Source organism: Mustela putorius, unplaced genomic scaffold (assembly GCF_011764305.1).
Source record: "Mustela putorius furo isolate JIRA1106 unplaced genomic scaffold, ASM1176430v1.1 tig00000765_pilon_pilon_pilon, whole genome shotgun sequence".
NCBI lineage: Eukaryota > Metazoa > Chordata > Mammalia > Carnivora > Mustelidae > Mustela > Mustela putorius.
The window spans coordinates 86,783-112,281 of record NW_025421470.1 but is presented as its reverse complement, the minus strand read 5'-3'; the positions used below and the strand labels follow the sequence as shown (position 1 = coordinate 112,281).

Sequence of the window (25,499 nt, the reverse complement as noted above, 5' to 3'; positions counted from 1 at the left end):
TGTGGCACTGAGTTGTGCAGAGACGGGTGCCGGCAGGCCGGTCTGGGCACCGAGAGGCGTCCTGCGGGACCAGCCCGGGCAGGAGTCGGCTGCGGGCTGGCGGGGGCGAGAATAGGGTCTGGTGAAGGCACGGCCCGAGTGTTTGGGGGACTCAGGAAGGGAGGGAGATTTTGGTTGTCTGGGGTGTGGGGGTTTATTGAGGGTGGCGGTTTGGTGTGCGCGTCCTCGTAGTTTAGGCGATACTCCCTGGGGCCGGCGGATGTCGGCCCAGAGCTGTCTCCAGAGCTGGGGACCCAAATATGCATTCTTAGCTGGCCCAGTCGTTCTTAGGTGTTGCCTGTGCTAAAGAAATCATTAACTTCTCGTCCCTTACACGGAGGACACACACCGTTTGCATGTGTAAAGTGGGGGTGCGGGTCCCCGCAGAACAGAAGCAGAAAAAGGAAGCAGCAGAAACAGCAGATTTGTGTGGAGTCTGTCCGTCTCCCTGTCTCAGTACCGGTGAGGTTTGGTTAGTGGCTTTTCCAGGTAGCACTGGACTGAGACCCCCTCGTTTCTGTGGCCGTCCGGGTACGAGGTGCCGTCGGTCATGTTCTGCCTGCACTGACCCCCTCTGACCGCGTGTCTCCGCAGGGGTGGACCTCATTGCTGCCTTCTACGGCTGTCTGTACTGTGGCTGCGTGCCCGTCACGGTGCGGCCCCCGCACCCCCAGAACCTTGCGACCACGCTGCCCACCGTCAAGATGATCGTGGAGGTATGTGTGTGTTGTGCACCGGCCGGCAGGCCTGACAGGGGCGGGGCCTCGTGCGGTGACCGTGTCCTCTCTCCCAGGCCCTGCGGGACGTCCCGCTCATGCCTCCAACCCCGTGCTCCGCAGGTCAGCAAGTCCGCTTGCGTCCTCACCACACAGGCCATCATGCGGCTGCTCAAGTCCAAAGACGCAGCGGCTGCCGTGGACGTCAGGACCTGGCCGACCATTCTGGACACAGGTGCGGGTCCTCGGCACTGTCAGGGTGGGTGCTGGTCCCCGGGACGTTCGGTCTGAACGTTCTTTGTGGTGCGGATTGAGCCCTGGCCACTAACGATACCAGTTGGGTGAAAGCCGCTGGAATAATTGGTGAAGGGTGCTCGCCTCCTTCGTGGTGGGACCCTCACCCCGCGGGCGCTGACGTGCTTGTCGCAAGCCGGGGTGCCTGCGGACCATCCCTCCCCGTGCTGCGGTTTGTGCCGGGGCAGCAGTCGGTCCTGCGCACACACCTCTGTCCCTTGTCCCTGTCCCCGGGGAAGGCTGCTGGGCCCCAGGACATGCCTGTGGGCCAACCAGGAAGGGCTGCAGAGCCGTGGACTGCTGTGCCTCGAGCCATGAGGCCAGCCTAGGGCTGAGACGGCCCCGACCAGCGCCCCCCGCAGGCGCTGTCGGTGAGCCGCACTGCACAGCCATGGGGTGTCCGCCAGTAAGCAGGCCGGCGCCTCCTCGCCCTCGCACCTGGCTGGCGCCTGCCCTTGGGCTCTAGGGCAAGCGGGCAGGGACTGTGTTGTCTGTCATCCCTGGCAAACCGCGAGACCTGGGGAGCTGGCCCAGGACAGCTGGTGTGGGGCCCGGGTGGGCTCGGGCGCAGACGGCTCCGGAGAATCTCGTGGCCTCGCTGGCTTGAAGCCACGTCGGCTCCAGCCCTGGCCTCTCTGGAGACCACCCTGTGGTCGTACAGGAACAACGAAGCAGGGAGAGGCCTGAGAGCCTGTCCCTCGCTCTCGCTGTGGCCCGAGTTCTTCCTGGTCTCACTTCGCCCACTGGTAAACGCCCGTGCCCACTGTCCCTGTCCCCGCGCACTCAGAGCGGTCATGCTGGGTCTGCCGCAGGTGACTTTTCCCTGAAGCGTAAAGCGAGCTTCCCCGTGTACGTGCGTGGCCTGCTGTCTCCAGGCCTCCCTCCTGTCCCGCGCTGGCTCTCCCCGGGACTCCGCAGGAACGGATCGTGTTCTCTTTCTCCCCTTGAGAGCCTGAAGTAGTGTTAACATGGCTGGGTCTCTGCTTCAGCAGATGACATACCAAAAAAGAAGGTGACAAGCATTTTCAGGCCCCCGTCTCCGGACGTGCTCGCGTACCTGGACTTCAGCGTGTCCACCACGGGGATCCTAGCTGGTGTGAAGGTGGGTCCTGTGGTCCTATGTGCTTCCGCCTCTGACGGGTGGGGAGAAAGGGTGCTGGGTGCAGGCGCTGGCGGCCCTCGCTCCTGTGCACAGCCGGGAGCTGCGGCAGCGTTCCCTCGTTTGTGTTCAGTACCAGTAGACCCCCAGAGTCAGGTTTGCCTGAGAGCCGCGTGTATTTTCATGTTCTGTACGAGAACTTGTGGCTGGCTTTGATGAGTCTGTCTCCTCGCCAGGATACAAGCGCTCCACTCAGTTTTTTTTATTATTCTGAAGTCTCACTTAGAAGGTCTTTTGTGTGCCTTTTCCTGCGTATCATCTGGGGAGTTGAGCCCGCCGTCCTGTAAGGCAGTGACTCCGGCCGTGTGGTCCGTGGGCCCTGCTGCTCCCTCACTGACCAGCATTTCCGTTGCACTCTTTAAGATGTCGCACGCGGCCACCAGTGCCTTGTGTCGCTCCATAAAGCTGCAGTGTGAGCTGTACCCCTCGAGGCAGATCGCCATCTGCCTCGACCCCTACTGTGGCCTCGGCTTCGCCCTGTGGTGTCTGTGCAGGTGAGAGCCGCCGGCGGTGAGCCTGTGGCATGCGGGTGCCCCAGAGCCGTGCCGCCTTCAGGGCTGGAATCGCTCGTGTCAGTTTTGGAAACTTGACATTTGTTGGATGCCCAGGGAGTCTAAGATGTAATGTGAGTGGGTTTGTTTGGGGACAGAAAGGATTGGGGCCTGAGTTTGAAAGTGAGTAAAAGAGTAAAAATACATGTTCCAGGCCATAGGAACACTCTCCACTATAGTAATGGGGAAGAGACTACTTAGTTTTATCAAATACTAGGACGTAGGGACAGATTTTGGACGTGGAAAGCCAGTTTCCAGCTGGCAGGCTCCGTCCTCACTGTGGCCCTGGATCCTTCCAAAGTGCTTAGAGGGAGGCCACATGCCTCTGTCACCCGTTGCTCCCCGCAGAATTTCCTAGGGAATCTCCCACTTGACATTAGGGCCAAATTGTGCCCGCTTCTGCCCAAATTTGCCCCCTGCCCGCTTTCCCGCTGGCTGGAAAAGAAGTTCTCGGAGAAGGAAAGAAGCGGGCGCTCCAGGCACGTGCGGTGCAGGCGGGCAGGGCTTCCCGCGGCTGCGGCCACTGTCCTCACTGCCCCTGCCCTCTTCCAGCGTCTACTCGGGACACCAGTCCGTCCTGGTGCCCCCGCTGGAGCTGGAGAGCAATGTGTCCCTGTGGCTGTCCGCAGTCAGCCAGTACAAGGCCCGGGTCACCTTCTGCTCCTACTCGGTGATGGAGATGTGCACCAAGGGCCTGGGAGCACAGACGGGCGTCCTCAGGGTGAGTGTTGCTTTCCTGTCGGAGTGTCCAAACCAGGGGCTCCTGCTTGCTTCCAACCCGGACTCTGGGAACCTCCAACAAAGACCCCCAGGATCATTCAAACAAACTGTGGACATGGCGTTGGGTCCGACTGGCTCTGTGGCCCTTTATCCTGGTCCCGTCCCTGCTGCGAGCTCCTCCCTGTGCCCCCAGCGGTCCCCTCTTCCTCTGCACACCCCACACAGCAGAGGAGGGTGTGAGAGCCGGGGGTGCCAGGGTGGGGTGTGGGGCCCCTGCTAGCTCTGAGCACACCGTGGGGTGCGGGGCCTGCGGCGGGGCACAGCAGGCCAGGAATGGGGGCAGAGCTGAGGGGCCCCGTCCAATGCTATCATACTTAGGACCCTGGGGACCCGAGACCCAGCCAGGGAGACCCAGGGGATGAGGAGGCCGGGGTGTGCGGTCTGCCTCCCCATGGCCCTGCTCCTGTTCCTATGCCGGGTGCCCCTGGGGTGGCCCTCCAAGGCTTCCTCAGGCGGCTCAGGACCGTCCCTCCTACCCCTCCCACAGACGAAGGGGGTGAACCTGTCCTGCGTGCGCACCTGCATGGTGGTCGCGGAGGAGCGGCCCAGGATCGCCTTGACGCAGTCCTTCTCCAAGCTGTTCAAGGACCTGGGGCTGCCATCGCGCGCCGTGAGCACCACGTTCGGGTGCAGGGTCAATGTGGCCATCTGCCTCCAGGTAAGGCCTGCTGGGGGCCCCCCGCTGCGCCGTCCGTGTGCCGTCCTGCCTCCTGCTCTGTGGTCCCCGCGCGTCCTCTGAGCCTTTGCCGTGCACTTCCGTCTCGTCCGGCCTTGGGAGCTGGGAGGGGTTTTCGTAAAAGATGTTCCCGTCTCCTGGGCGATCAGGGGTTCATTGAAAACAGCACGTTCTTTAGCAGTGACCACTGACGTCCCTGGAGAAGTCTCTGAGGTGAGCACAGCATGGAACTGAGTTTTCAAAGCAAGATAAATTTATCGTGACATTTACCGATTTTATTTTATTTTACTTGTTTTTAAAGATTTTATTTATTTATTTGACAGACAGAGATCACAAGTAGGCAGAGAGGCAGGCAGAGAGAGAGGGAAGCAGGCTCCCCATGGAGCAGGGAGCCCAGTGCGGGGCTCCATCCCAGGACCCTGAGATCGTGGCCTGAGCTGAAGGCAGAGGCATGAGCCCCCCAGGCGCCCTCACATTTATGAATTTTAAATGGAAACATTAATTAGTGTGGTGGTTTGTATCGCCCCAGATTCATCTGTGAAACATTAAAGTATTTTACTTATTCCGAGGAAACACAAAGTTTTGAAACTCGAGCAGTTGGAGGGCTGTTGACTGCTCCTTCCGACACTGGCTGTTTTCTGGAGTTGGTCCTAGTGTCTCCATCTCTAGTCTCTGAGCGCCTGCTGAATGCCTTTCTCACCGACCTGGTAGAGGCAACATGGGCCAGAGCAGGGCTGGGTGCGAAGCCAGAGCCTCCGCGCGGCCATGGTCCTCGGCGCACCCGTCCTGGACCAACCTGTCCCCAGCACAGGGCCGGTTCCACATGCAGAAACCACCCTCCTGTGGTCCTAGCATTTCTGCTGACGTCTCTCCACAGTGAAGCCTCTGCTGGCCTCTCTGAGCCTCAGGCTCTTGTCGGTGGCCGGAGGAGGTGGGCTGGGCACCGACGGACGTCCCTTCCTGCTGTGGAAGGTGTGCCCAGCGTCAGGCTGCGGACGCAGGTCCCGGGCCGCGAGTGACCACCTCGCTCTCCGTGCAGCCCCTACACCGCCCTCACGACTGGGCACTGGGGGGCATCCGTACTGTTTGTCGGTGCGAGGGACGCCGCGTAGCGTTGCCGGAGTCTCCCTGGGTTGTTCATGTTTGTGCTTTGAGTTGCAGTGACGCACTTTGCTCTCTCTTCCCGTGTGTTTCTCACGTGGCCTGTTGCTTTCTGTTGGTTTCCTGTGGCTGTCTCCTCCCCGTCTCCCTCTGCTGGCCCCTTTGCCTCTGTCAGCCCAACAGGCTGGGAAAGCTGGCTGAGCAGGTATGACCTTGACCTCAAACTCAAGGCACCTCTGTGCTTCCCCCAAGAGTCCCTGTGGCCTTCTTGTGAAGTCTAGACAAATGCATGCTTCTTTCCTGTCTGACTCGGCTCACAGTAGATGTTACGGACGCACTACAAAGGCTCCTTGGAAACCAAATGTAAGGGCAAAGCTGTTCTCTAAAGAATGTGCCAGTCCCAGCGTTGCCCATGGAGGGGGGGCAGTGTCTGGTCTCAAAGAGGACCCTTGTTCTAACCAGGGCAGGCAGGGGTCCCGCTGTCCGGGAGCTCCAAGGTGGCACGGAGAGCAGCGTCCGTCCAACTCAGTGCTCCTGATCTACTGAATGGTACCTGACAGCCTCGCCGGGGCCAATGCCAAGGGTCCGATGAGAGGAGAGGAGGGTGACTTCCCCAGAGAGCCTCTGCTCAGCCCTTGGTAGGGTCCCGTTGGCCGGCGGGAGGCCAGGCCTGACCCGATGGCTTGGTGGCCGTGCCCTCCAAAACCTGTGGTGGTGTTTTTACCACAAAGCTGTTAGAACTGACAAGTAAAACTGTAGGGTTTTCCGGACGTTTCCCTCGACGTTGTCAAGCCAGGTAGATGTTTGGACGGAGGCGTCCGTGCCCCGGGCAGGCTCCCTGCGGCAGGTAGAGCTGCTGCCGTCCTGGGTTTCCCCGGGGGCCTGGGAGGCGCCGTCACGCACTATGCCCACATGGATGGGGACGCCCCCCCGCAAACCCGACGAAGGGAGGTCCCTCTGCTGCTCTCCTCCCAGGGCACGGCCGGCCCGGACCCCACCACCGTCTACGTGGACATGCGGGCGCTGCGTCATGACCGGTAAGGGCCCGTCCACACCCGCAGGGGAACTTGTGTGGGCTGCGTCGTGAGCTGACTCCCGGCTCCCTGGGTTAGCGGCGGGCTGGCCACATCCCCCCTGGGTGGCCTCGGCCGCCTTCTCGTCTCCTCGTGTCAGTGCAGGTGAGGCAGCAACCCCGTACCTGTGGGTTCCACCCGTGGAGGCATGAGGGCCGTTTCCAGACGCCCGACCTGGGTCTTCTCAGGGCTAGAAAAGAAGGGTACCGCCAACCTCAGGCATGTTCTTCCCACGGTGCCGTTTTAAGACCAGATGTAGTGTTTATGTCAGTAAACGTATGATGGGGGCCACGGGGTGTCCCTGGGGGTCTGGGTCCCTCCCAGCAGTGAAGCTGGGCGCTGTTCTGGACCCTCAATCCGGCCACGCTGCCCCTTGAGGGAAACAGCGGTGGATCTTCCTGGGGGTGCGGCTAGTGGGTCTGGGGAGGCCCCAGGGAACGTCGGAGCAATCCTTGCCTTGGGTCATGGCCAGTCAGCAGGCGGGCACTGCTCCAAGGTCACGGCAAGGTTGTGAGTCTAAGGGCGAGGCATGGTCCACAGACTGACCTCTAGACTGATAATCCGTTTCTGATGGCCTTTTCCCTTGTTAATTTTCAGGGTACGTTTGGTAGAACGGGGTTCTCCGCACAGTCTGCCATTGACGGAGTCTGGAAAGGTAGTGGAAGCCGGAACTTGGCCCCTGGCGGGTGCTGAGAATTCACCACATCCTAATAGACACAGACTGACCAGGGTCACGGCTGGGCTGATGCAGAGGGCTTGTCTCTTCCTCACCACCCCCACGAGGACATCAGAGAGGGAGGGAGGGGCAGAAGCCAGAAGGAGCTCCCACTGTGGGGCTTGAGCCCACTGGGCCCCTTGGGTCAGGGCCCGATGCCTCCGGGGGAGTCTGGAGAACAGGTGTCCTCAGAGCCGGGGAAAGTTCGAGGGAAGGAAGAGCACCCTCATGGCTTTATCTGGCAGTGCAGTGCAGTGTGGGGACGGCCTGGGCGCCAGGAGGTGGCAGGGTCAAGGGCAGGGCGTGTGCCCAGCATCATGGCCGGCAACAGATGGCCCCCAACGTCAGGGCTTCCCACGGCTCCTGCTGCTCATCCGTGCTAGGCCGAGGGCAGAGGGCCAGCCCGTCCCGTGCCATCCCACAGGCCACACAGCCTGGAAGGGCCACCCCATTCTGTCCCACACTGTTAGGGTCACAGTGGCTTCTAGGGACGGGGCTGTGGGGGCAGTAACAGGACAAGCCTGTGTGCCCGCAGAGGGTGACCAGGGTCAGGGTCCTGAGGAGGAACAGCCATGGACATGAGGGGCAGAAGGCTCCCCTGGTGCAAAGGTGGGAGTGTGGGCCTCAGAGGAGCCCCTGTGGCCGGAGTGCGTGGGGCAGGGAGAGGCGGAAGGATGACCGTGTGCGACAGAGCCTGCAGCCCCATGTTCCTGTGCTCCTCACCTTCCTCCCACCTGCCTGGAGGTCCCCACGGCCGGCTGTCCTGTGTGTGGGGACGTCACCCGAGACAGCACAGGTGGCAGGTGGTCTGAGCAGAGCCCGTGGTCCCGCGTGCCTGAGCCGGCCGGCACAGACCCGGACCGGCAGCTCCCAGGCCAGGCTGGGGCTCACCGAGCCGGCAGATGGAGCCTGGCAGGGGGCCCGTGGCGTGTGGACGGCACCCCACACACGTGAGCCCTGAAAGGGCCTGTTGACCTCGTGTGGCCTTAGTGGAAGACCCCAGGTGTGGGAGACGCCACGGAAACTCTCCTTACCCTCTGCACGTCTGAAATAGGGTCCGTTCTTAGGAACTGGGGTAATTCTACCAAGATTCACAATTGATTTTTTTTTTTTAAGATTTTATTTGTTTATTTGACAGACAGAGATCACAATTTGTCTGAGAGGCAGGCAGAGAGAGGGGGGAGCAGGTTCCCCGCGGAGCAGAGAGCCCGATGCGGGGCTCGATCCCAGCACCCTGAGATCATGACCTGAGCTGAAGGCAGAGGCTTTAACCCACTGAGCCACCCAGGCACCCCTTACAATTGGTTTTTATCTATTAAAAAGTCTCTTATTTCTCTGAAAAATCAGAGTCTGATTTAGGTTGGCTTCCAACCCTCCCGATCACTCACTTCTCTCTCCAGATCCTCCCTGGGGTGAAAGTCATTATTGCTCACACGGAAACCAAAGGGCCCCTTGGAGACTCACACCTGGGAGAGGTAAGGCGGGGCCCAGAGCCCCTGTGACCTCAGCAGCTGCTCCCCCGTCCCTCCCCCGTCTCTCTCAGAGTCAGGAACTCTCAGGAATCCTCTGGCTCAGAGTCAAGAAACCTCCAGCTTTGTGGGCACTGGGAGGCCCGAGGAGCCGCACAGACACTGTGGGTCCCCTTGAAAAGCGGTCCCTGAGGGAGGGGCTGGCTGGGGACAGACACGGGCTGGCCGGGGGGGGGCCCCCTCTGTCCTCAGGGTGCAGGCTTTGCGGGCGTCGCCGTGCTGACAGCGTGTTGTGCACGTGAGTGGGTCCCGAGTGACTCAGGGCCAGCGGGACTGTCCCTGGAGGCTGGGGGCCCAGGTGGCTCAGTCATGGTGGAACGGTCTAGGCTTCCAGTGCTGGGCTCTGTAGGCGTGCACCAGGTGGGCACAAGGACCACCGTGCTCTGCCGTGTAATGCTTCTGGGGTCCCGGGTTTCTCCCAGATGCTGCCCAGTTTGTCTGATGGGGGCCTTCCGGGGTCGCTCAGTGTCCTGGTCCCAGGGCCAAGTGTAGTCAGCACGGAGCCTCCCCTTGGCCCTCCCCCTTCCTGGCCAGCTGGACCCCGGTCTGTTAGAGCAACATGGCCCCATGGTGCTCCGGGAGGGTCTGTGCCAGGCCGGGAACCTCCCTCTCAGGGCAGAAGATCCTGCTGGCCGCCCCGCGCCCTCTCTCAGATCCTGTCTGGGGGGTGTCTGGAGCCAGGTGCTCAGTCTGGGGAGCGGACTCTGCGTCCCGGATGGGCTGCGGTTAGAAGGACACGCTAGGGGACCCTGCAACCCTCAGTGCCGCTAGCCTGTGTGTGGCCGACGGGAGTGTGGGTGCACTTCGATGCGTCGTGCCCGCCGGGGAGTTCAGCGGCCACACCTGCTCCTGCACCTGTCCCCGAGGGACGTGCAGATGCCCCCGCCCTCTCTCACCGCCCCTGCCATCTCGCTCTCCACAAAGGAGAGGAATGCGTCACTGCTTGCTCTCCGTGCCTGTAGTGTTAACTCGTTCGCAAGAGAAAGCATCTCCCTCTCCCGCCACCTCCACTCACGTTTTCTTAGTGCTCTGGGCTCGTGGCGGCTCCGGGCCACTCCTTGCCGTCCTCTGGGCCCCACAGATCTGGGTGAGCAGCCCCCACAACGCCACCGGCTACTACACGGTCTATGGGGAGGAGGCTCTGCACGCCGACCACTTCAGTGCCCGGCTGAGTTTTGGAGACACCCAGACCGTTTGGGCGAGGACGGGCTACCTGGGTTTCCTCCGCAGGACGGAGCTCACCGATGCCAGTGGAGGTGAGGCTTGGCCCCAGCGCAGCCATGGTGGTGCCCATGTGTGGAGGTGCCCGGGGTCCCCGGTGTCCCGTGGGTGTCCTTCTGAGGCGTGTGGACCGTGTTCACAGAGCGACACGATGCGCTGTACGTGGTTGGGTCTCTGGATGAGACACTGGAGCTGAGAGGAATGCGCTATCACCCCATTGACATTGAGACGTCCGTGGTCCGAGCCCACAGGAGCATCGCCGAGTGGTGAGTGCCCCGCTGCCGCCGGCGTATCGCCGGGTGGTGAGTGCCCCGCTGCCGCCGGTGCATCGCCGGGTGGTGAGTGCCCTGCTGCCACCGGCGGCCCCCCCCAGGGGGCTCATCTCCCTTGGTAGGAAGCTTGAACTGGGTCAGGTCAGCGTTGAATAAAACCCTGGGTTCTCACCCAGGACCGCAGTCAGAGTAGAGGTTCCTAGAGTGCGCGCCTGGCCCAGCCCTGCCCTTGGTGACGACGTCCCGCTGTGGGGTGGAGTCGGCGAGCGTCCGCGGCCGTCTCACCCTCTGTGTCTGGCCCCGTCTCCCGCGCGTTGTGAGGCCACGGTCTTGTCCCCGCAGCGCCGTGTTCACCTGGACCAACCTGCTGGTGGTGGTGGTGGAGCTGGACGGGCTGGAGCAGGACGCGCTGGACCTGGTGGCGCTGGTCACCAACGTGGTTCTGGAGGAGCACCACCTGGTCGTGGGCGTGGTGGTGCTCGTGGACCCCGGCGTGATCCCCATCAACTCGCGGGGCGAGAAGCAGCGCATGCACCTGCGGGACGGCTTCCTGGCCGACCAGCTGGACCCGATCTACGTGGCCTACAACATGTGAGCGCGGCCGCGGCCGCCCCAAGCGCTGTGCCCTTCCCGCTCTGCGGGGACAGACCCATCTCCAGGCCTCCCCCCCCCCCCCGTCTGACGCTAGAAGCCGCTTCCTGGGCCGGAGGGAAGAAACGTCTTCCTCTCCGAGGACATTCAGGAGGACAGGAATGTCAGTACTTGAACGGAGGGCTGCCTGGGGGCGGTGGGCCCAGCTGGGGCTGGGAGGGATTGCAAGTGTGCTACTGTGTCGCGAGTTGGCACTTTTTTTAGGCTAAAATACAGTTCTTGATTATAAAAATTCAATTATTTATTCCCACTTCCTGTATAGACTTTATGCCGGGAAGAGCTTGAGGCCCCTGTTCCGTGTGCTCCACTTCTGTTTCGCAGGGAGGAGCCGGGGGGCTGAGGGGGTCCTGGCCAGCCGCCCGACTCTGCGTTCACAGGGCACTTCCCGTGCTGGCTCGTTGCAAACGCCACGAGCACGCGTGTGCCCGACCGTCCGCGCTTGTGGTCACGGAGAGCCGAGAGGCGCCGCCGGCGGCCGTCAGGTTAGATGCCTGCTTTCGGGCGGAGGGACCAGCGTTTGGTCTGCGGTCCCCATCCTGGGTCTGTAGCTTCGCGCCGGCCGGTTAACGCCCCTGTTCTCCCGCCGGTGCCGTCTCCGACCTCGCGGCCCGTGGGATTGCGTTGGATCGCTACTTTTCTCTCTCTCCAGCGGACTCGGAGGCCTTGGGGGCAGCCCCCGAGGCGTCGGGTCCTCCGTGGCACCCGTGAGCCCCCTGCCGTGGTGGAGGGGCCATGGACAGAGCCTCGTGTCCCTGCCCCCCCCCCCCCGGGCTCTCCCAGTTTGAGTCGTGTGCCTATAAAACTTGGCCAAACCACATTCAGTTATTTCATTCAAACTCGGTGAAACTGGCGCATCTAGTATCGTAAGAAACCGAAATCACAGACGAGAATGTAAAACCTTTAGATACGTGTAAGAATTTGAAGCGAAGCTCAAATCTAAGATTATTTTTCTATAGCGGTTGGAGAGTATGTTATGAAGTCCTGGGGTCTCGGGGGTTGAGGTGGGAAGTTTGTGAAGTACGCATGCGTCTTGGGAACAACCAGGTGTTTCTGCAGTTCGCCTGCAGCAGGGCCTAACAAAGCTACGATCAATTCTCTTCCATCTTAAATTCACCACCGGACGGGTCTGGCCAGCCGGGCCGGCTCTGTCGTCTCCTGCTTGGCTACAGGTAGCACGTGCGCATCAGTTCGTTTGCCTGTGGTGTGGCTGTGGTGGAATGTGTTACGGCTTACTGGAATTCTAACTGTGTTGTAATTGTGTACATAATCGGTATAGCTTATGTTTGACGTGCAGGGGTTCTAGCGCTGGACCAGCAGACAGTCCTCCTACTAGAACGCCGGCAGGGAGAACTACCTACCCTGATCTTCATGTTGTGGTTTTATAGCAAACAAATCCTGTAAAATTTTTGTATCGAAAGGTCAGTGGCAGTAAGACAAAGTGTCTTGTAAATTAGGATTTCAAGAAGCACATTAAAATGTTTTAAAATTGCTCTCTGGGAATTCTGTATATCACACTAAAATTTTTTTATATCATTATGTTAATAAAAGGTATTGACTTTGTAATTCTGTCCTTTGAAATGTGTGAAATGTTTTTTAAATAACTCCAAATAAGATGTATTTTATTATGCATTCTTTTTCTAAATATAAAAGCATTTATGCTTACAGGATAAGATCTAGAGAGCGCATTAGAGTGTGAGGAAGAGAAGTAAGATCTCCTCTTCCCCTACCTCCTGGTAACAGCAGCATCTGCATTTGATGAAAAGCCTTTCAGGGATTAATTTTTTCTTTATTAAAATTTTTACAAAATTAGGACCCTATGCTTTTATATCCATTTTTGTACTTAATAAATTACAGACTTTTAATCTGTCACATATATTCTTCTACATGTTTAAACACTGTGTCCTCTGGCTGTGCAGTGACTCACGGCTGTTTTGGTCCTGCGGGCCCCGCAGGGACAGCACCGAGTACCCGCTGTCCACAGTGGCAGCCGCGGTCTCCGACGAGGTTCCGGCAGGGAGAGTGACCAGGGCAGAGCTCATCCCCGTCTGAAAGCCCATGTGGGTGGCCTCTTCCCAGCAAGGGCCACGGACCCTTGGCCGACACTAAAAGGAGTCCTTGCCAAAACTGATAGTCAAATAAGTGGCACGGCTGGTCATGTTAAATACGTTTTCATGTGTCGTTGTGATTTCTCATTTGATTCATTCTGTTCAGATCTGTTGACTTTGTGCTCAAAGTTTTTTTGGTTAATTTGTAGGAGCCATTTTATATTAAGAATTATAACGTCCGCATATACAGTCCATACCATGTCTAGTAGGTCATTTGCATCTTGATACTGTTTGCTTTAATTTAGGGTTTTAAGATTTTTATTTATTTATTTGAGAGGGAGACACAGAGATAGCATGAACCGGAGGGCGGGGGGGGGGGGAACGAGAGGGCGAGGAGCAGAGAGAGAGAGGGAAGCAGGGTCCCCGCTGAGCAGAGAGCCCGATGCGGGACTCGATCCCAGGACCCTGAGATCATGACCTGAGCCGAAGGCAGAGGCTTAACCCACTGAGCCACCCAGGCGCCCCAATTAAGGTTGTTTTTTAAATGTTCTAGTTATTTTATGCAAAGTATGTTTACTTTTGCTTAATTTCAGATTATGAATATAGCTGATTTGTTTCAAAGTGAGTCTACTGGGACCATCAGCATAACCATGATCTCTCCTCCTGGAATGGAGCCTCTGATTTGGATGAGAAGCCACTGAGGCAGGAGCCTGGTCCTCCTGGGCCAGCTCAGAAGCTCCTGGCTCCACGCGGGGAGAGGCAAGCTGAGAAGACCCGAGGATAGGACTGCCCCCATCTGATCACCGAGCTCTGAGAATGGGTCTGTCCCTCAGAAATGGGCCATTGCTCCCACTCCTGGGTCTAGAACCCTTGCCTGCTGGGGGAGGCAGGCTACAGGACAGGTAGCTCCTCGGCTCTCCCCAAAGGAACCCACAGCAAGAGCTTCAGGGCCTGGAGAAGTTTGAGCATAAGGGCACTTTTGTTTTTAAAGATTTCATTTATTTATTTGACAGAGACACAGCAAGAGAGGGAACCCAAGCAAGGGGAGTGGGAGAGGGAGAAACAGGCTTCCTGCCGAGCAGAGAGACCAATGCGGGGCTCTATCCCAGGACCCAGGGATCATGACTTGAGCCGAAGGCAGATGCTAAGTGACTGAGCCACCCAGGGACCCACAAGGGCACTTTTTAAAAATGTAGGAGTTATGGCGAAGGCCACTGGAAAGAGATTCAGAGATTCAGTGAAGGTACTGGCCGAACCATAGGCTGGCCAGCAAATTTGCAGAACCGGGAAGAGAGACTGTGGGCAAGAGCCCTTCTGGGGTTACGATAAATCCCAAACACTGAACTTGGGTGCTGTTTTCTCAGTGAATCCCACATTGGGTCGAGTTAGGCTCTAGAGCTGTCCACACGTCCCCCACCTCAGCCTTGTTGAAAACAGTGCAGCAATCAGCTGGCCTTGCAGGAGCCTAGCAGCAGCAGGTGTGGTCAGTGGAAGAGACTAGGGTCCTGCCCAAACCATGGCATGTCCACCACATGCTTTAATTCAAAGACCGTAGCAGACTGAAAGTAAAATAATGGAAATAGGCAATTCTTGCTGATAGCAACTACATGATGGATGAAGTGGCAAAGCTAATATCAGATAAAATAGAGTCTAACACACACACAAAAATTGCTGGAAGAGATAAAGAGGGACATTTTATAATGACAAAACAATTCCTCAGGAAGGCCTAATAATTATAAAAATATACGCACCTAGCCATAATAGATCACCAAAATACACAGAGCAGAGACCGAGGGAAGCAAAGGAAGGAGTGGTAATTGAAGACTTCAGTGCCCCGTTTTCTCTCTGTGGAATAGAATAACCGGGCAGACGACCCACAGGGACACAGACCTGAACAGCAGTAGAAATCCGCTGGACATAGGCGTGTACAAGACACTCCATTCAGGAGCAACAGAATATGAATCCTCCTCAAGTGCGCATGAAAATTCTCTAGGCTAGGCCATACGCTGGCTGTAAAACAAACCTTGGTCAATTTTAAGAAGCTAAAAAATCACACAAAGTATGATCTTTGACTACTGTGGAACAAAATGAGGATCAGCAGGAAAAAAAATTGAAACTGACACATCCCTAAATAACCAAAGCATCAAAGGAGAAATGAAAAGGGAAATAAAATACTTCGAGATGAATGAAAACGAGGACAACATATCAGAATGTATGGGATGCAGCTAAAGCAATGCCTAGAAGCACATTCATAGTCATTGATGCCTACATTCATTAAGAAAGAAGGTCTCAAATCAATAACTTTCTACCTAAAGACACTGCGAAAAGGAGAGCAAACTAGGCTGAAAGCAGGAAGAAGAAAGGAAATAATAAAAGTGGAAGTTTACAAACAAGCAACAGGTAGGGCGCTGGGGTGACTCCGTCGCTGAGTGTCTGCCTTTGACTCAGGTGATGATCCGAGGGTCCTGGGATCAAGTCCCACGGTGGGATCCCTGCTTGGTAGGGAGCCTGCTTCTCTCTCTCTCCTGCTCTCTCTCTCTCAAATAAATCAAGTCTTTAAAAAATAAATACATCTCTTAATATAATAATAATAATAAACAAGTAACAAAATCCAAGAAACAACTGGTTCTTTCAAAACTGACAAAACTTAGGTTGACTGAGAAGAAATAAAAGACTCAAGTTGCTAGGATCAGAACAAAAGAGAGTACTACCGACCTTCTAGAAATAAGCAATATTCTAAAGGAATACTATAAATAATGGTATGGCAGTAAACTAGATGAGTGGACAGATTCCTAGAAAGACACAAATGACAAACCCTGACTTAAGAAGGGGACAATCTGAACAGACCCAGCAAGTAAAGATAACGGATAATTGAAAAACCGCCCACCCAGATGGCTTCACTGCTGAAATCCACCAAACATCTGATGACAGTTTAATACCAGTTCTTCGCAAAACCTTCCTGGAAATAGAGGAGGCCAGTATTACCTGATCCCAAACCAAAGACTACAAAGACCGGAAAACGAAAGGCCAGGGTCTCTTACAAACATGGACAGAAAAAATCCTCAAAATAAATAGTGTGGAGGGAGTTGGGGAAAAAAGCAAATAAAACCCATCAACATACAGAAAGCTACGAAACAATCATATACCATAACCACGTGGAATCAACCCCAGGAATGCAAAGCTGTCCTGACATCTGAGACTCAGTCAAGGTAACATACTGTACCAACAGAGTGAAAACCCAAACTGCATGATCATTCTCAACAAACGCAGAAGATTGGCCGGGGGCACCCCGCACTCCTGGAGTAGAAGTCGCTTCCCAGGAGAAAGGGCACCGACAGCCCCCAGCTAACATCATGCATAATGGTGAAGGAGCGGTTGCCTCCGCCTGAATCAGGACTGTTTGTTCATCAGGGTGTCACACAAAGTGCGGCCACCAGAAGAGGAGGTGGGGACCCCCGTGGGTTAGACCCACACACCAGCCAACAGCCTTTCCTAAGGGAGGCAGCTGCGGTCTGGAGCTCGGGGCCCTCAAGCTCTGGGGATGCTGAGTTCTCCCCCGCCTTCCTCTGCTCTCAGGAGGCCCACGGTACCAGGAAGAAAGCACAATTCTAGAAGGACCTCTAAGGCTGATAGGGCTTTTTTTTTTTTTAAAGATTTATTTATTCAACAGAGATCACAAACAGGCAGAGAGGCAGGCAGAGGGAGAGGGGGAAGCAGGCTCCCCGCTGAGCAGAGAGCCCAATGAGGGGCTCGTTCCTGTGACCCTGGGATCAGGACCTGAGCCGAAGACAGAGGCTTCACCCACTGAGCCACCCAGGCGCCCCTGATAGCGCTATTTTACTAATCTGGTCTTTCCTAACTTTCTGAAGACAAAAATCACCTAAGTTCTTGCTCAAGCAGCCTCCCCACCACCCCGGCCCCGGCCCTGACCTGGGAACCAGGCTGTGGTGTCGCACAAGCTCCTTAGGGGGGCAGGTTGTGCTGGGAGGCCGGAGCCCAGGACTCCCTCCCTGGTGCCCACCCCTGCCCCTCCCGGACGGTCTCCCCGCCCCCGCCCCACCCCAGCCCCCGGCAGAGGTACTCCAGGGGCCCCCCTGTTACAAGGGGCCCTGGAGGTGGGGGTGGGGTCTTCGGAAACACCCGGGGGCCTAGGGCTGTGCTCTCGAGGAGGTCCCCGCCTCAGCCTCAGCCCCGGCTCTGCCCGCACCCACCGCAGCCTGCTCCCTGGGCAGGGCCAGTGCTCAGGGACTCCGTGGCCTTCCCACAGCTCCTGTTCCTGCGCGAGCTGGGAAGGGGTGCGCCCCACACCACCCCAGGACATGACGTGAGGACCCCTCCTCTCCGTAGCAGAGAAGCCTGGCGATCGTCTCGCCAGGACTGTGGGCAGGGGCCTTGGTGTCCGCCGGGACGCTTGTGGTCCCGAGGGTGGAGGATGGGCCCCCAGCAGCCCCAGAAGCGCCCAGTACTCGTCACAAATAGGGTCCCAGGCTTGGCCCCAGGGTTTCTGCCCTGTCAGAGACAGACTCTCTGGCCACTGTGGGTCGAGCCCGGGGACCCGGGGGGCACAGGAAATCGCATGTGGCTGCACGGTGCCTTGTGAAAAGCAACCCCGGGAGAGGACAGAGGTCGGTTAAGATGCGGAGCTCCCTTCCTTGAGGCCCGGGTGAGTGGCTTTTGCTCCCGGCTGAAGTCAGGAGCTGATTTCCCGCCTCGTCACCCTCCCCCCCTGCCCAGGGCTCGCCCTGCCCAGCTGGGGATGCCTGGGTCAGCTCCTGGGTCGTCAGACGTGCTGCCCTCTGTGTGGGGACCCTAAGTGGCCATTCACAGCACCAGACACGGCCTGTGGGGCAAGACGGGTCGCACCGAGCAGAGGCCAGAGGAGGCTCACGGGCCTCTTACAACAGAAGGCCCCCAGGATCCCTGCGGCCCCGCTTCCCTCTTTGGGGTGAAGGAGCACCCCTGGGTGCGGGATCCGCGGCACATTCCACGGCTGCCCTGGCAGCCTTCCGGGGGCCAGTCCAGTGCAGCTGGTTCCTGTGTGGTCTGGGCCAGGGGGACAGGCCCGAGCCGAGTCCCCTTGAGCTGCTTGGTCGGCGGCCGGCAAGGGAGCCGCAGGCCGGGGCTCGGGCCGCCGCTGGCCGTGGGGGGCGCCGTCCTCTGCGGCCACGGAGAGCCGGACGCTGCCCCGAGCGGGCTCCCCTCTCCTCCCGGCCCTCCCCGCAGGCCGGGCCCCCCTGTGCTCCCCCAGCTCCTCTCCACCCCTGCCCGGCCCTCCCCACCCCACGCGGACCCGCGGCTGCGGACCCTCCCCCAGGGGCCGCCCCGCCGCGCCCCGCCCCCGCCCCGCCCCGCCCCCGCCCCGCCCCGCCCCTCCCCTCCCTGTGCGGCCGCCGCGGGACCCGCTGCGGCCCGGACCGCCCTTCCCGGCCCTTCCCATCGGATCGCGGCCGCCCTCGACCGGCTGTTTCGGTTTCAAGGTCGCATCTCCCGGGGGACGGCGGGACACGCGGGGGCCCCGGGCGTGTGGGGGGGAAACCTGCCGAGCCCGCAGGAGCCCCGCCGTGGGCCGTGCGCAGGCCGGGGGGTCCCTGGAGAGGGTCCCTGGGTGCTGGCCTCCGTCCCCAGCTCCACGCGCCCCGCCCCGCCGCCTGCGCCCGGGACCCCCCCGTCCCCGTCCCCGTGACCCGTGACCCGTGACCCGTGACCCGCCCCTCCCCGGCGTCCGGCTGATGAGGCCCGGGGGGGGGGGCTCGGGGGGCCAAGCGGGCTGGAAGTTGTGCGGAGCCGGTGGCCGGTGGCGGTCCCGGGGCCGCCCAGCCCTCAGCCGCCTTCCTCCGCCCGCACCTCCCGCCCCACCCCTTCCTCACCCTGACCCCTCCTCCCTCCACCTCTTCTCGCCCCCCGCCCCCCACCCCTTCGCCCGCCTCACTCCCAGCTCCTCCCGCCCCTTCCCCGCCCCCTTCCCCGCCCCTTCCCCGCCCCCGCCGCTCTGGGCCCCGGCTCGCCACTCTGCCCCATCTGTGCATGTCCCTTCACACCCCAGCCCTGCTCACCACGCCCCCATCCCAGTGTCCCTCGTCCCGCGCAGGGAAGGCGCAGGAGAGCGAGGCGGCGGCGGGGGTCCCTCTGCTCCTCCTCCCAGGCTGGCGGGTGTTTGGCTCTGGTTTCTGTCCCGGCCTCGAGAACTGTCACCGCCTCGAGAACTGTCACCGCCACGAGAACTGTCACCGCCACGAGATCACCGCGTTCTTTATTTAATGCGAATACAAGCAACCGCCCGGCGTAGGAGTTTCCAAGTCTGTGCACTTAAAAGCAGCAGCAGCAGAAGGGGGTGGATAAGGTTCATGGGGCTTTCCTGGGATGCGACTGTTCATATTTATAAGTTGATGATGTGAATTATTTGAAACTGATTTATTTGAATTCGTGGGTACCCAGCCCACAGCTCAGCTCGCCACGTGCACCGACCTTGCCAACCGCCGTGGGCAGGCCCAGCCTCTGCACACACGCAGCAGGGCCAGGGCCCTTCCCAGACCGGAGGCCGCGGGAGGGGAGCCTGTCTGCAGAGAGGCGCACCGTCCCGGCCACACAGCCCGCGGCGGCAGGTGGAGCCGCGCAGAGAGTCCGCAGAGAGCGGGACTCTGATCCTCAGCCCCGGCGAGAACCAAAGCGTCGGTACTTCACGGTCGTGAGACACCGGCGTCCTGCAGCTCGGTGAGCGACGGTGTGTGCTCAGGACCCACAGCTCCCCGCGGGGAAGGGGACCAGCCTGCGGCCGCACTGTCGGAGGAGCAGGTGGCCTGTCGGACCCCCTCACGCCCTGAGGGTTCATTTGCACGGAGGGTAAACCGGTTTAAGGGCAAAGCCTTGTCTTTCTGACTCCAGGAAGCACACGTGCCCAGAGCATTTCTGGGGGCAGCGTGGCAGGCCTGGGTTAGGGCTCTCCACAGCCATGACGGCGGCCGAGCACACGCTTCCCAGAACGAGGATGGCCCGGGTCCCACGCCCCCGTCGGCGGACGCGTGTGCCGAGCGGAGCAGAAGAAGGACGGGGCCAGAGGCAGCCGTGGGAAGAGGTTGTCAGCTGCTCGTTGACCGAGCAAGTCAAGCTTCCTAATTAGCTACAGTGCGGCGGGAAAGCTCCGTTCCTACTAGCGGCGAGCCCCACTCTCTGCTTCCTGCGTGACCCTCGCCCCTGTCCCAGCCACTGCTCTGCCGCTCACTCGCGCGCAAAGAACTCGTGGCAGGCGGTGGTAACCATGGCGACAAAGACCATAAACTCCTGGAAGTCACACTCGCCGTCTCCGTCACTGTCCAGGGCTTCCATGACTTTGTCCACGACCTCCTGCTCCTTGACTTCCTACGAGATAGAAGAGAAGCTGCCCAGCTTGTGTTTAGTTGAACTTTAGGGCCTTCGAGACACGATTAATCGTTGGCTGGCTTTCATAATTTGTGCCAGAAGCAAGTTAAGATAGAAGATGCCCTGAAATACCAGAAAGGTCTTTAGCCTCTGGGGGTCCGAGTGTCGGTTCCACCCGTAGGTCCTAAGATGAAACGGAACAACAACCTGCCGCTCGCTCTCACTGTGCCTCAATCCAGAAACGCCCGGAGAGCGGATGCCGTCCAGACGCCAGAACGCATTGTGAGCAAACATCTTGGAAGAAAACATGAAATTTTGGTTCCCCTACGTGTTTCACTGCTTCTGGGAGTGGAATGAAAGTTTTCAGTGGGTTTTCATGTTTCAAAAGTGGGTTTTGGGGGGCACCTGAATGGCTCAGTGGGTTAAGCATCTGCCTTCAGCTCAGGTCATGATCTCAGGGTCGTGGGATCGAGCCCCGTATTGGGCTTCCTGTTTGATGGGAAGCTTGCTTCCTCCTCTCTCTCTGCCTGCCTCTCTGCCTACCTGTGATCTCTATCAGAAAAAACAAAAACAAGAAAACCTACAAAAATGGGGTTTTTTCCTGGAGTGACTCTTGCGAACAGACCCTAAATTTGTGAAGTGCTGTGTTCTTTCTGCCCCTCGAGTTGCTTTCTGGGTGTCAGGGGACTTTCCTGCCGGCCCTGCTGACTGTCACTGCTGCTGAGCCAATGGGGTTACCGGTCCCGGGGGCAGACACGGGGCAGGGCTTTAGGCGCAGTGGGAAGAACTGGCACCAAACTTGCACGGACAGCCTACGTGCAGGCTACAGGGAATCAGCCGCGGGGCCAGAGAGCTTGGCCCGAAGCAGTCGGGGGCACGTCCACAAGCCACCTTGAAGAGAGCATACGTGCAGGACAGATTCCAGCGGGGCTGTGGGACCTGGAGACATCTGCTAAGACGGACGGGAGGGACGCTGTTTCGATTACGTTATAGATTCACCCCCAAACCGAAATTACCCCAATAAAACCAGGTCAGCTGATGTTGATGATACCTCGATCCACTTACCACGAGTTATTTGTCTTTTATAAATTGTGGTTCCCACATGCTAAGCTTTCCCTGTTTTCAAACCAACAGTTTGTGATGAGTGATTGTTTTATGTAATTTACATTATTTTGTAATAACTTCGTCATCACTAATTACTGATCGTTGCTTGTTGGGCTGTCCCTGTCGGTTCAGGGCTTGACAAACTCTGTCTCCCTTCACTCTAGAACCACCCTCGTCTGCAGAAGAAGCTGCGAGTTCGGGCCGTTAGGTTAGAACGTGGGCGGGCGGGGAACCGAGCGCACAGGGGGGCCGTGGCTCGAGAACCCGAATGCCTGAGAAAACCCCAGAGTCAGCCCCAGAGACGCCCACCCCCGCGAGCCTGCTGGTGCGTCCCGGGGCTCGCAGTGACGGCGTGTGTGGGTCGGGGTGCGGACAGGAGCCCCCCAGGCGGCCCTGCAGACGGCGGGCGCTGCCTCGCTGCCGGAACCCCGGGGTGCTGCCGCCAGTCTGGCTCAGGAGGGCGGCTCCACGGCCCGGGCCGCGGGGCCACACCGGGTGTCCTGGCACCGTTCCCGGAATTAGCGCTTCGTCAGACCCTGGCGCCCTGATTTGTGGTCTGGCCGTTTCCTGTGTGTGGCCTGGGTTCTGGCCACTAAGGGAAGGTCAGCGACCAGCTGGACTGCAGCCCATGGCCTCAAGGGCACCAGACGGGGCGCAGTGCAAAGGCTGACCTGAGGGCAGTGGGGACGGGGGTGGCTGTGGCCGTCCGCGCACCAGGCCGGGTGTCCCAGAAGCCGGGGCCGTGTCCTTGGGCCTGCGTCTCCCCGGTGAACACGGGACGCCCTCAGTGACCACGTGCTGAGTGAACGGCGTCTGGAGGCACTGATTGTGCAGCTAGTGCGGGCACAGCCCTCCCGGACCAGAGCTCACTTCTGACCCTTTCTCATGTGTGCACTGGCCAGGCACGTCATGACGACATTTTCCTCATCACTGCTGGAACCTCCCCATCTGTCCGGAAGTCAGCATTACCTGCAGCCTGTGCTTTAGCCTTGGAGACAGCAGTTTCTCCTGGCTGCTGCTACGATACACCAAGCATGAAAATGAGAACGGGGCCATCTGAGCCTGCCTCTAACATGGGGGTTCACTGGGGCGCCGGTTGCTCAGTGGGTTAAGCCTCAGCCTCCGGCTCAGGTCATGATCTCAGAGTCCTGGGATCGAGCCCCACATCGGGCTCTCTGCTCGGCGGGGAACCTGTTTCCTCCTCTCTCTCTGCCTACTTGTGATCTCTGTCTGTCAAATAAATAAAATCTTAAAAAAAATAAAATGGGGATTCAGTTGCACAAACACGTGTGGAGAACCAGCCTACAGCAGAACCACCTTCAGGCAGCCCAGAAGAGAAAGCGCACAGTGGTTTTATGAGTGGACGGAGATCGGATAAACTGGATTTTAAAAAGCGAGACTCACCTCTAAAAAGTGGGGGAGCTCACCGTTGATGAGCTCCTTGAGTTCGGATTTCTTCAGCTTGTGCTTGTCGCCCTCCCTTCCGGAGTACTGATGGAAGACGTCGATGAGACTCACCATGGCCTTCTCCAGCTCAGACATCGCGGGGTCCACAAAGGAAAGATGCCCTCTGGTGCTTTCTGCCTTGTTCGTACACAGAACAGTTGAGCGTTAGCTCTACAGAATTCCGCCCAGAGGAGGGGGCCAGACGGGCCTCGGCTCATCCCCCTCCGGCCGGGGCCGCTTCCCCGTTCTCCGCCCTCCCTCCCTTCGTCCCACGTGCCCACGTGCCCGGCTTCGGTGCGGGTTTGGCCCACGGGGGACTTCAGCAGGAAGACGGGGCGGCGCCGTGAGGGGGTCTGGGGGCCGATTCCTGCTTCCTCCCCGGTAGGCCACGCTCTGCCCTACCGGGCTCCAAGAGGAGGGGACAGAGAGCAGGGAGCAAAGCGCCGACCGCCAGACGTTAGAATCGACTAGAACCAAGTAAGGTGACCAGGAAGGAAAGGAGCAGAAATCAATGGTGCTCCTGTGAGCCGAGCCAGTGAACAACTGGCCCACAGAGGAGGAAAATCCTGTTGGTAAACTCACGAAGCAGCACACACATATTCAGAGTAAGTTTAGCAAGAAAAGTGCAGGTCCTTCTTCAAGATTCGAAGGTTCGTAAAATGCAGGAACTTGCTTTCCTTTGAAATAATATGTCAACAACGTGTGTTAAATACAAACCCTTAAGGGATTCTTCTTTGATGGGTGTGAGCAACACAACCGGAAACCGCTGGAAATCGAACGAGAAACAAATACGGCAGAAATGCCACAGATATTCTTAAACGCAGAGCAGCATCTCAGTGACAGGTCGAAGATGACCCACCGGAGACAACAAGGTACCGCAGGCTGCGGGGCCGGGCTGGTCCGGGGGCAGGACGGACGGAGCAGCAGGAGGCTGAGCCGGCCGGCCCCTTGCGGTCTCCCAGCCTCCAGCGCGCCCTGCGGGGCCCCAGGGTCACTCAGCTTCCTGCTGTCCCCTCCGCCGGACCTCTGACCGCGGCCCGAAAACAGGAAATATCTGTTTCATCCTGGGACTTGGGAACGTTTTACAAAGGACAGCCCGTCAGCTGCTCCACAAAACTGAGACAGCCAGAGACGTCCAGCGACCGCCGGCCTTGAGCGCCCGTCCGTGAGCTCAGCTGAAAGTAGTTACGAAACTACATCTCGTTGAAAAATCACCCCCATGTCGGATACATCACTTGTATCTAAACAATATATTGGAGGAAATAGTTAACACCTCATTTCTGATATTTTTTACCTCTGATTTCTCAGAGGAGAAAGCATTGTGGATTTTTGTCTTGACCTGACCTCTGCTACAGTCACCTAATAATCAGTACCCTTTGCTTTGCTCTTCAATCCCTAAAAATCGGATTTATCACACATGGACGGAACAAGTCAGATGGATTAAAATCTTTAACGTTAAAAGAAAATCTTTAATGTTTATTCGTTCTCAGCCTTTGCACCCAGGTTTTCAATTATTGATTTTGTGTTTTGGAAACAAAACAAAAAACCCAAGGAACATTTGCATTATTCGGATGTTTCTCAAAGTCTGTGATCATTTGGGGAAGGAGAGGCTGACTTATTTTTCCATAAAGTATGACTAGTGGGATTTTTTTTAAAGGAAAAGCATAAAACATATATTCCATGTCCAAAAGCTCCATGTAATGTGACTTTCTTCATAACCACACTGAAATTAATTAAAATGTTTTTCCTTTTAAATTCTTCCCTGCTTTAAAGCTTATCTTCTAAGAGAAGCAGAATCAAACATCTGTATTTCCTTTCTGCTTAGTTCCCTGAACGTTACTCCTGGGCCAGTCAGCCTCTCAGTCCTGCCTTAATCTCTCTGCGTGGAAACCAAGAGGCTCCTGGGCTCTGAGTGCCCAAGGACGCATCCCCGGGACGCGGGAAGGGGCCCTACCTCCCAGTGGCAAGTTTAAACGCACCGAACCCCGGTTTCTCTGACCCGCTTTGTCACCTCCCCGCCAAGCCCTCCCAGCTGTGCTCGGACTTCTGGGTGGTCCAGGCCCCGGGACCCTGGCGGCAAACCCTGGGTCTGGACAGGAGCTGCGGGGAGAGAAAACGTTCGTCTTTGGAGTGGGGCTGGCTGAGCTCGGGCTGCTTCAGTCTCCCGGGGGGGCCCGGAAGCCCCCTGAGGCCACGTCCCAGTGGGCTCTGAGTGGGGACCGCAGCCCACTGGGGTCTGAAGTCCCACTGGGCCAGCCGGGGTCACGCCCACAAGGCGGGACGTGAGCCGCACCAGCAGGCCTCAGGGGCCTGGGGAGCCGCCACCTTGTTCCCAGCCCTCCTTCCTGCCCCCCAAAGAAAAGAGCAGGTTGTCCCCGAGGGTCCTCACATCAGCGGCTGCGGGCTGCTCCGTGTCCCTGCCGGCTGTGCTCCCGAGTGGCCCGGCGGCCGCGGGTCGGCCTCTTATCCCTTCCTGGCCCGGCCCGGCGGGTGCGGCACTGCGGGGCCCACAGCCAAGGGGGAGGCGCGGGGAGGGGCGGTGCGGCTGGGGGCGGCGGGCGGCCAGGCCTGCACACAGGGCCGCATTGAGCTCGCGGCCACCCGGGGCCTGGCTCGGGAGCCAAGCCCACACTCCGGCCAAGGAAGAGAGTCCTAGGGGGCAGGAAGCCGGGCGTCAGCTTTCTGGGCGGCTTTAATTATACATGAAGATCGAAGTGAAGGCGAGGCCGGGGGTGGGGGGGACTGAGCCCGTCCTTGATGCAAACAAAGCA

The 25,499-nt window shown here is 58.6% G+C and overlaps 2 protein-coding genes across 11 annotated transcripts in view; one reads left to right on the top strand and one right to left on the bottom strand.

The window, feature by feature from the left end:
- Positions 1-12,340, top strand: part of DIP2A (disco interacting protein 2 homolog A) — an 89,304-nt gene extending 76,964 nt beyond the window's left edge. For 4 of the 9 annotated variants that reach the window (XM_045084274.1, XM_045084276.1, XM_045084275.1 and 1 more), the window contains 12 exons: positions 634-755; positions 879-990; positions 2,039-2,151; positions 2,572-2,702; positions 3,312-3,480; positions 4,027-4,197; positions 6,292-6,353; positions 6,987-7,044; positions 8,505-8,579; positions 9,715-9,889; positions 9,997-10,120; positions 10,469-12,340. In XM_045084274.1, coding sequence (XP_044940209.1) covers positions 634-755; positions 879-990; positions 2,039-2,151; positions 2,572-2,702; positions 3,312-3,480; positions 4,027-4,197; positions 6,292-6,353; positions 6,987-7,044; positions 8,505-8,579; positions 9,715-9,889; positions 9,997-10,120; positions 10,469-10,721 — 1,565 coding nt within the window. In that variant the 3' untranslated portion in view covers positions 10,722-12,340. Of the gene's footprint in view, positions 1-633; positions 756-878; positions 991-2,038; positions 2,152-2,571; positions 2,703-3,311; positions 3,481-4,026; positions 4,198-4,393; positions 4,578-5,568; positions 6,221-6,291; positions 6,354-6,986; positions 7,045-8,504; positions 8,580-9,714; positions 9,890-9,996; positions 10,121-10,468 lie in introns of those variants that run through there. The other 5 variants (XM_045084273.1, XM_045084279.1, XM_045084280.1 and 2 more) reach the window with 5 other exon arrangements.
- A 6,704-nt stretch (positions 12,341-19,044) lies between these two features.
- On the bottom strand, positions 19,045-25,274 carry S100B (S100 calcium binding protein B). 2 transcript variants are annotated; one of them, XM_004780261.3, is made up of 3 exons: positions 25,118-25,274; positions 22,687-22,866; positions 19,045-20,178 (listed from the first exon to the last, which is right to left on the bottom strand). In XM_004780261.3, exons 2-3 carry the CDS (start codon positions 22,822-22,824, stop codon positions 20,038-20,040), a joined length of 279 nt encoding a protein of 92 aa, XP_004780318.1. In that variant the 5' UTR covers positions 22,825-22,866; positions 25,118-25,274; the 3' UTR covers positions 19,045-20,037. The 2 variants fall into 2 exon arrangements, with proteins under 2 accessions (XP_004780318.1, XP_004780317.1); XM_004780260.3 differs by having other exon boundaries at positions 22,687-22,862; positions 25,118-25,252.
- Between the last annotated feature and the right edge of the window lie 225 nt (positions 25,275-25,499).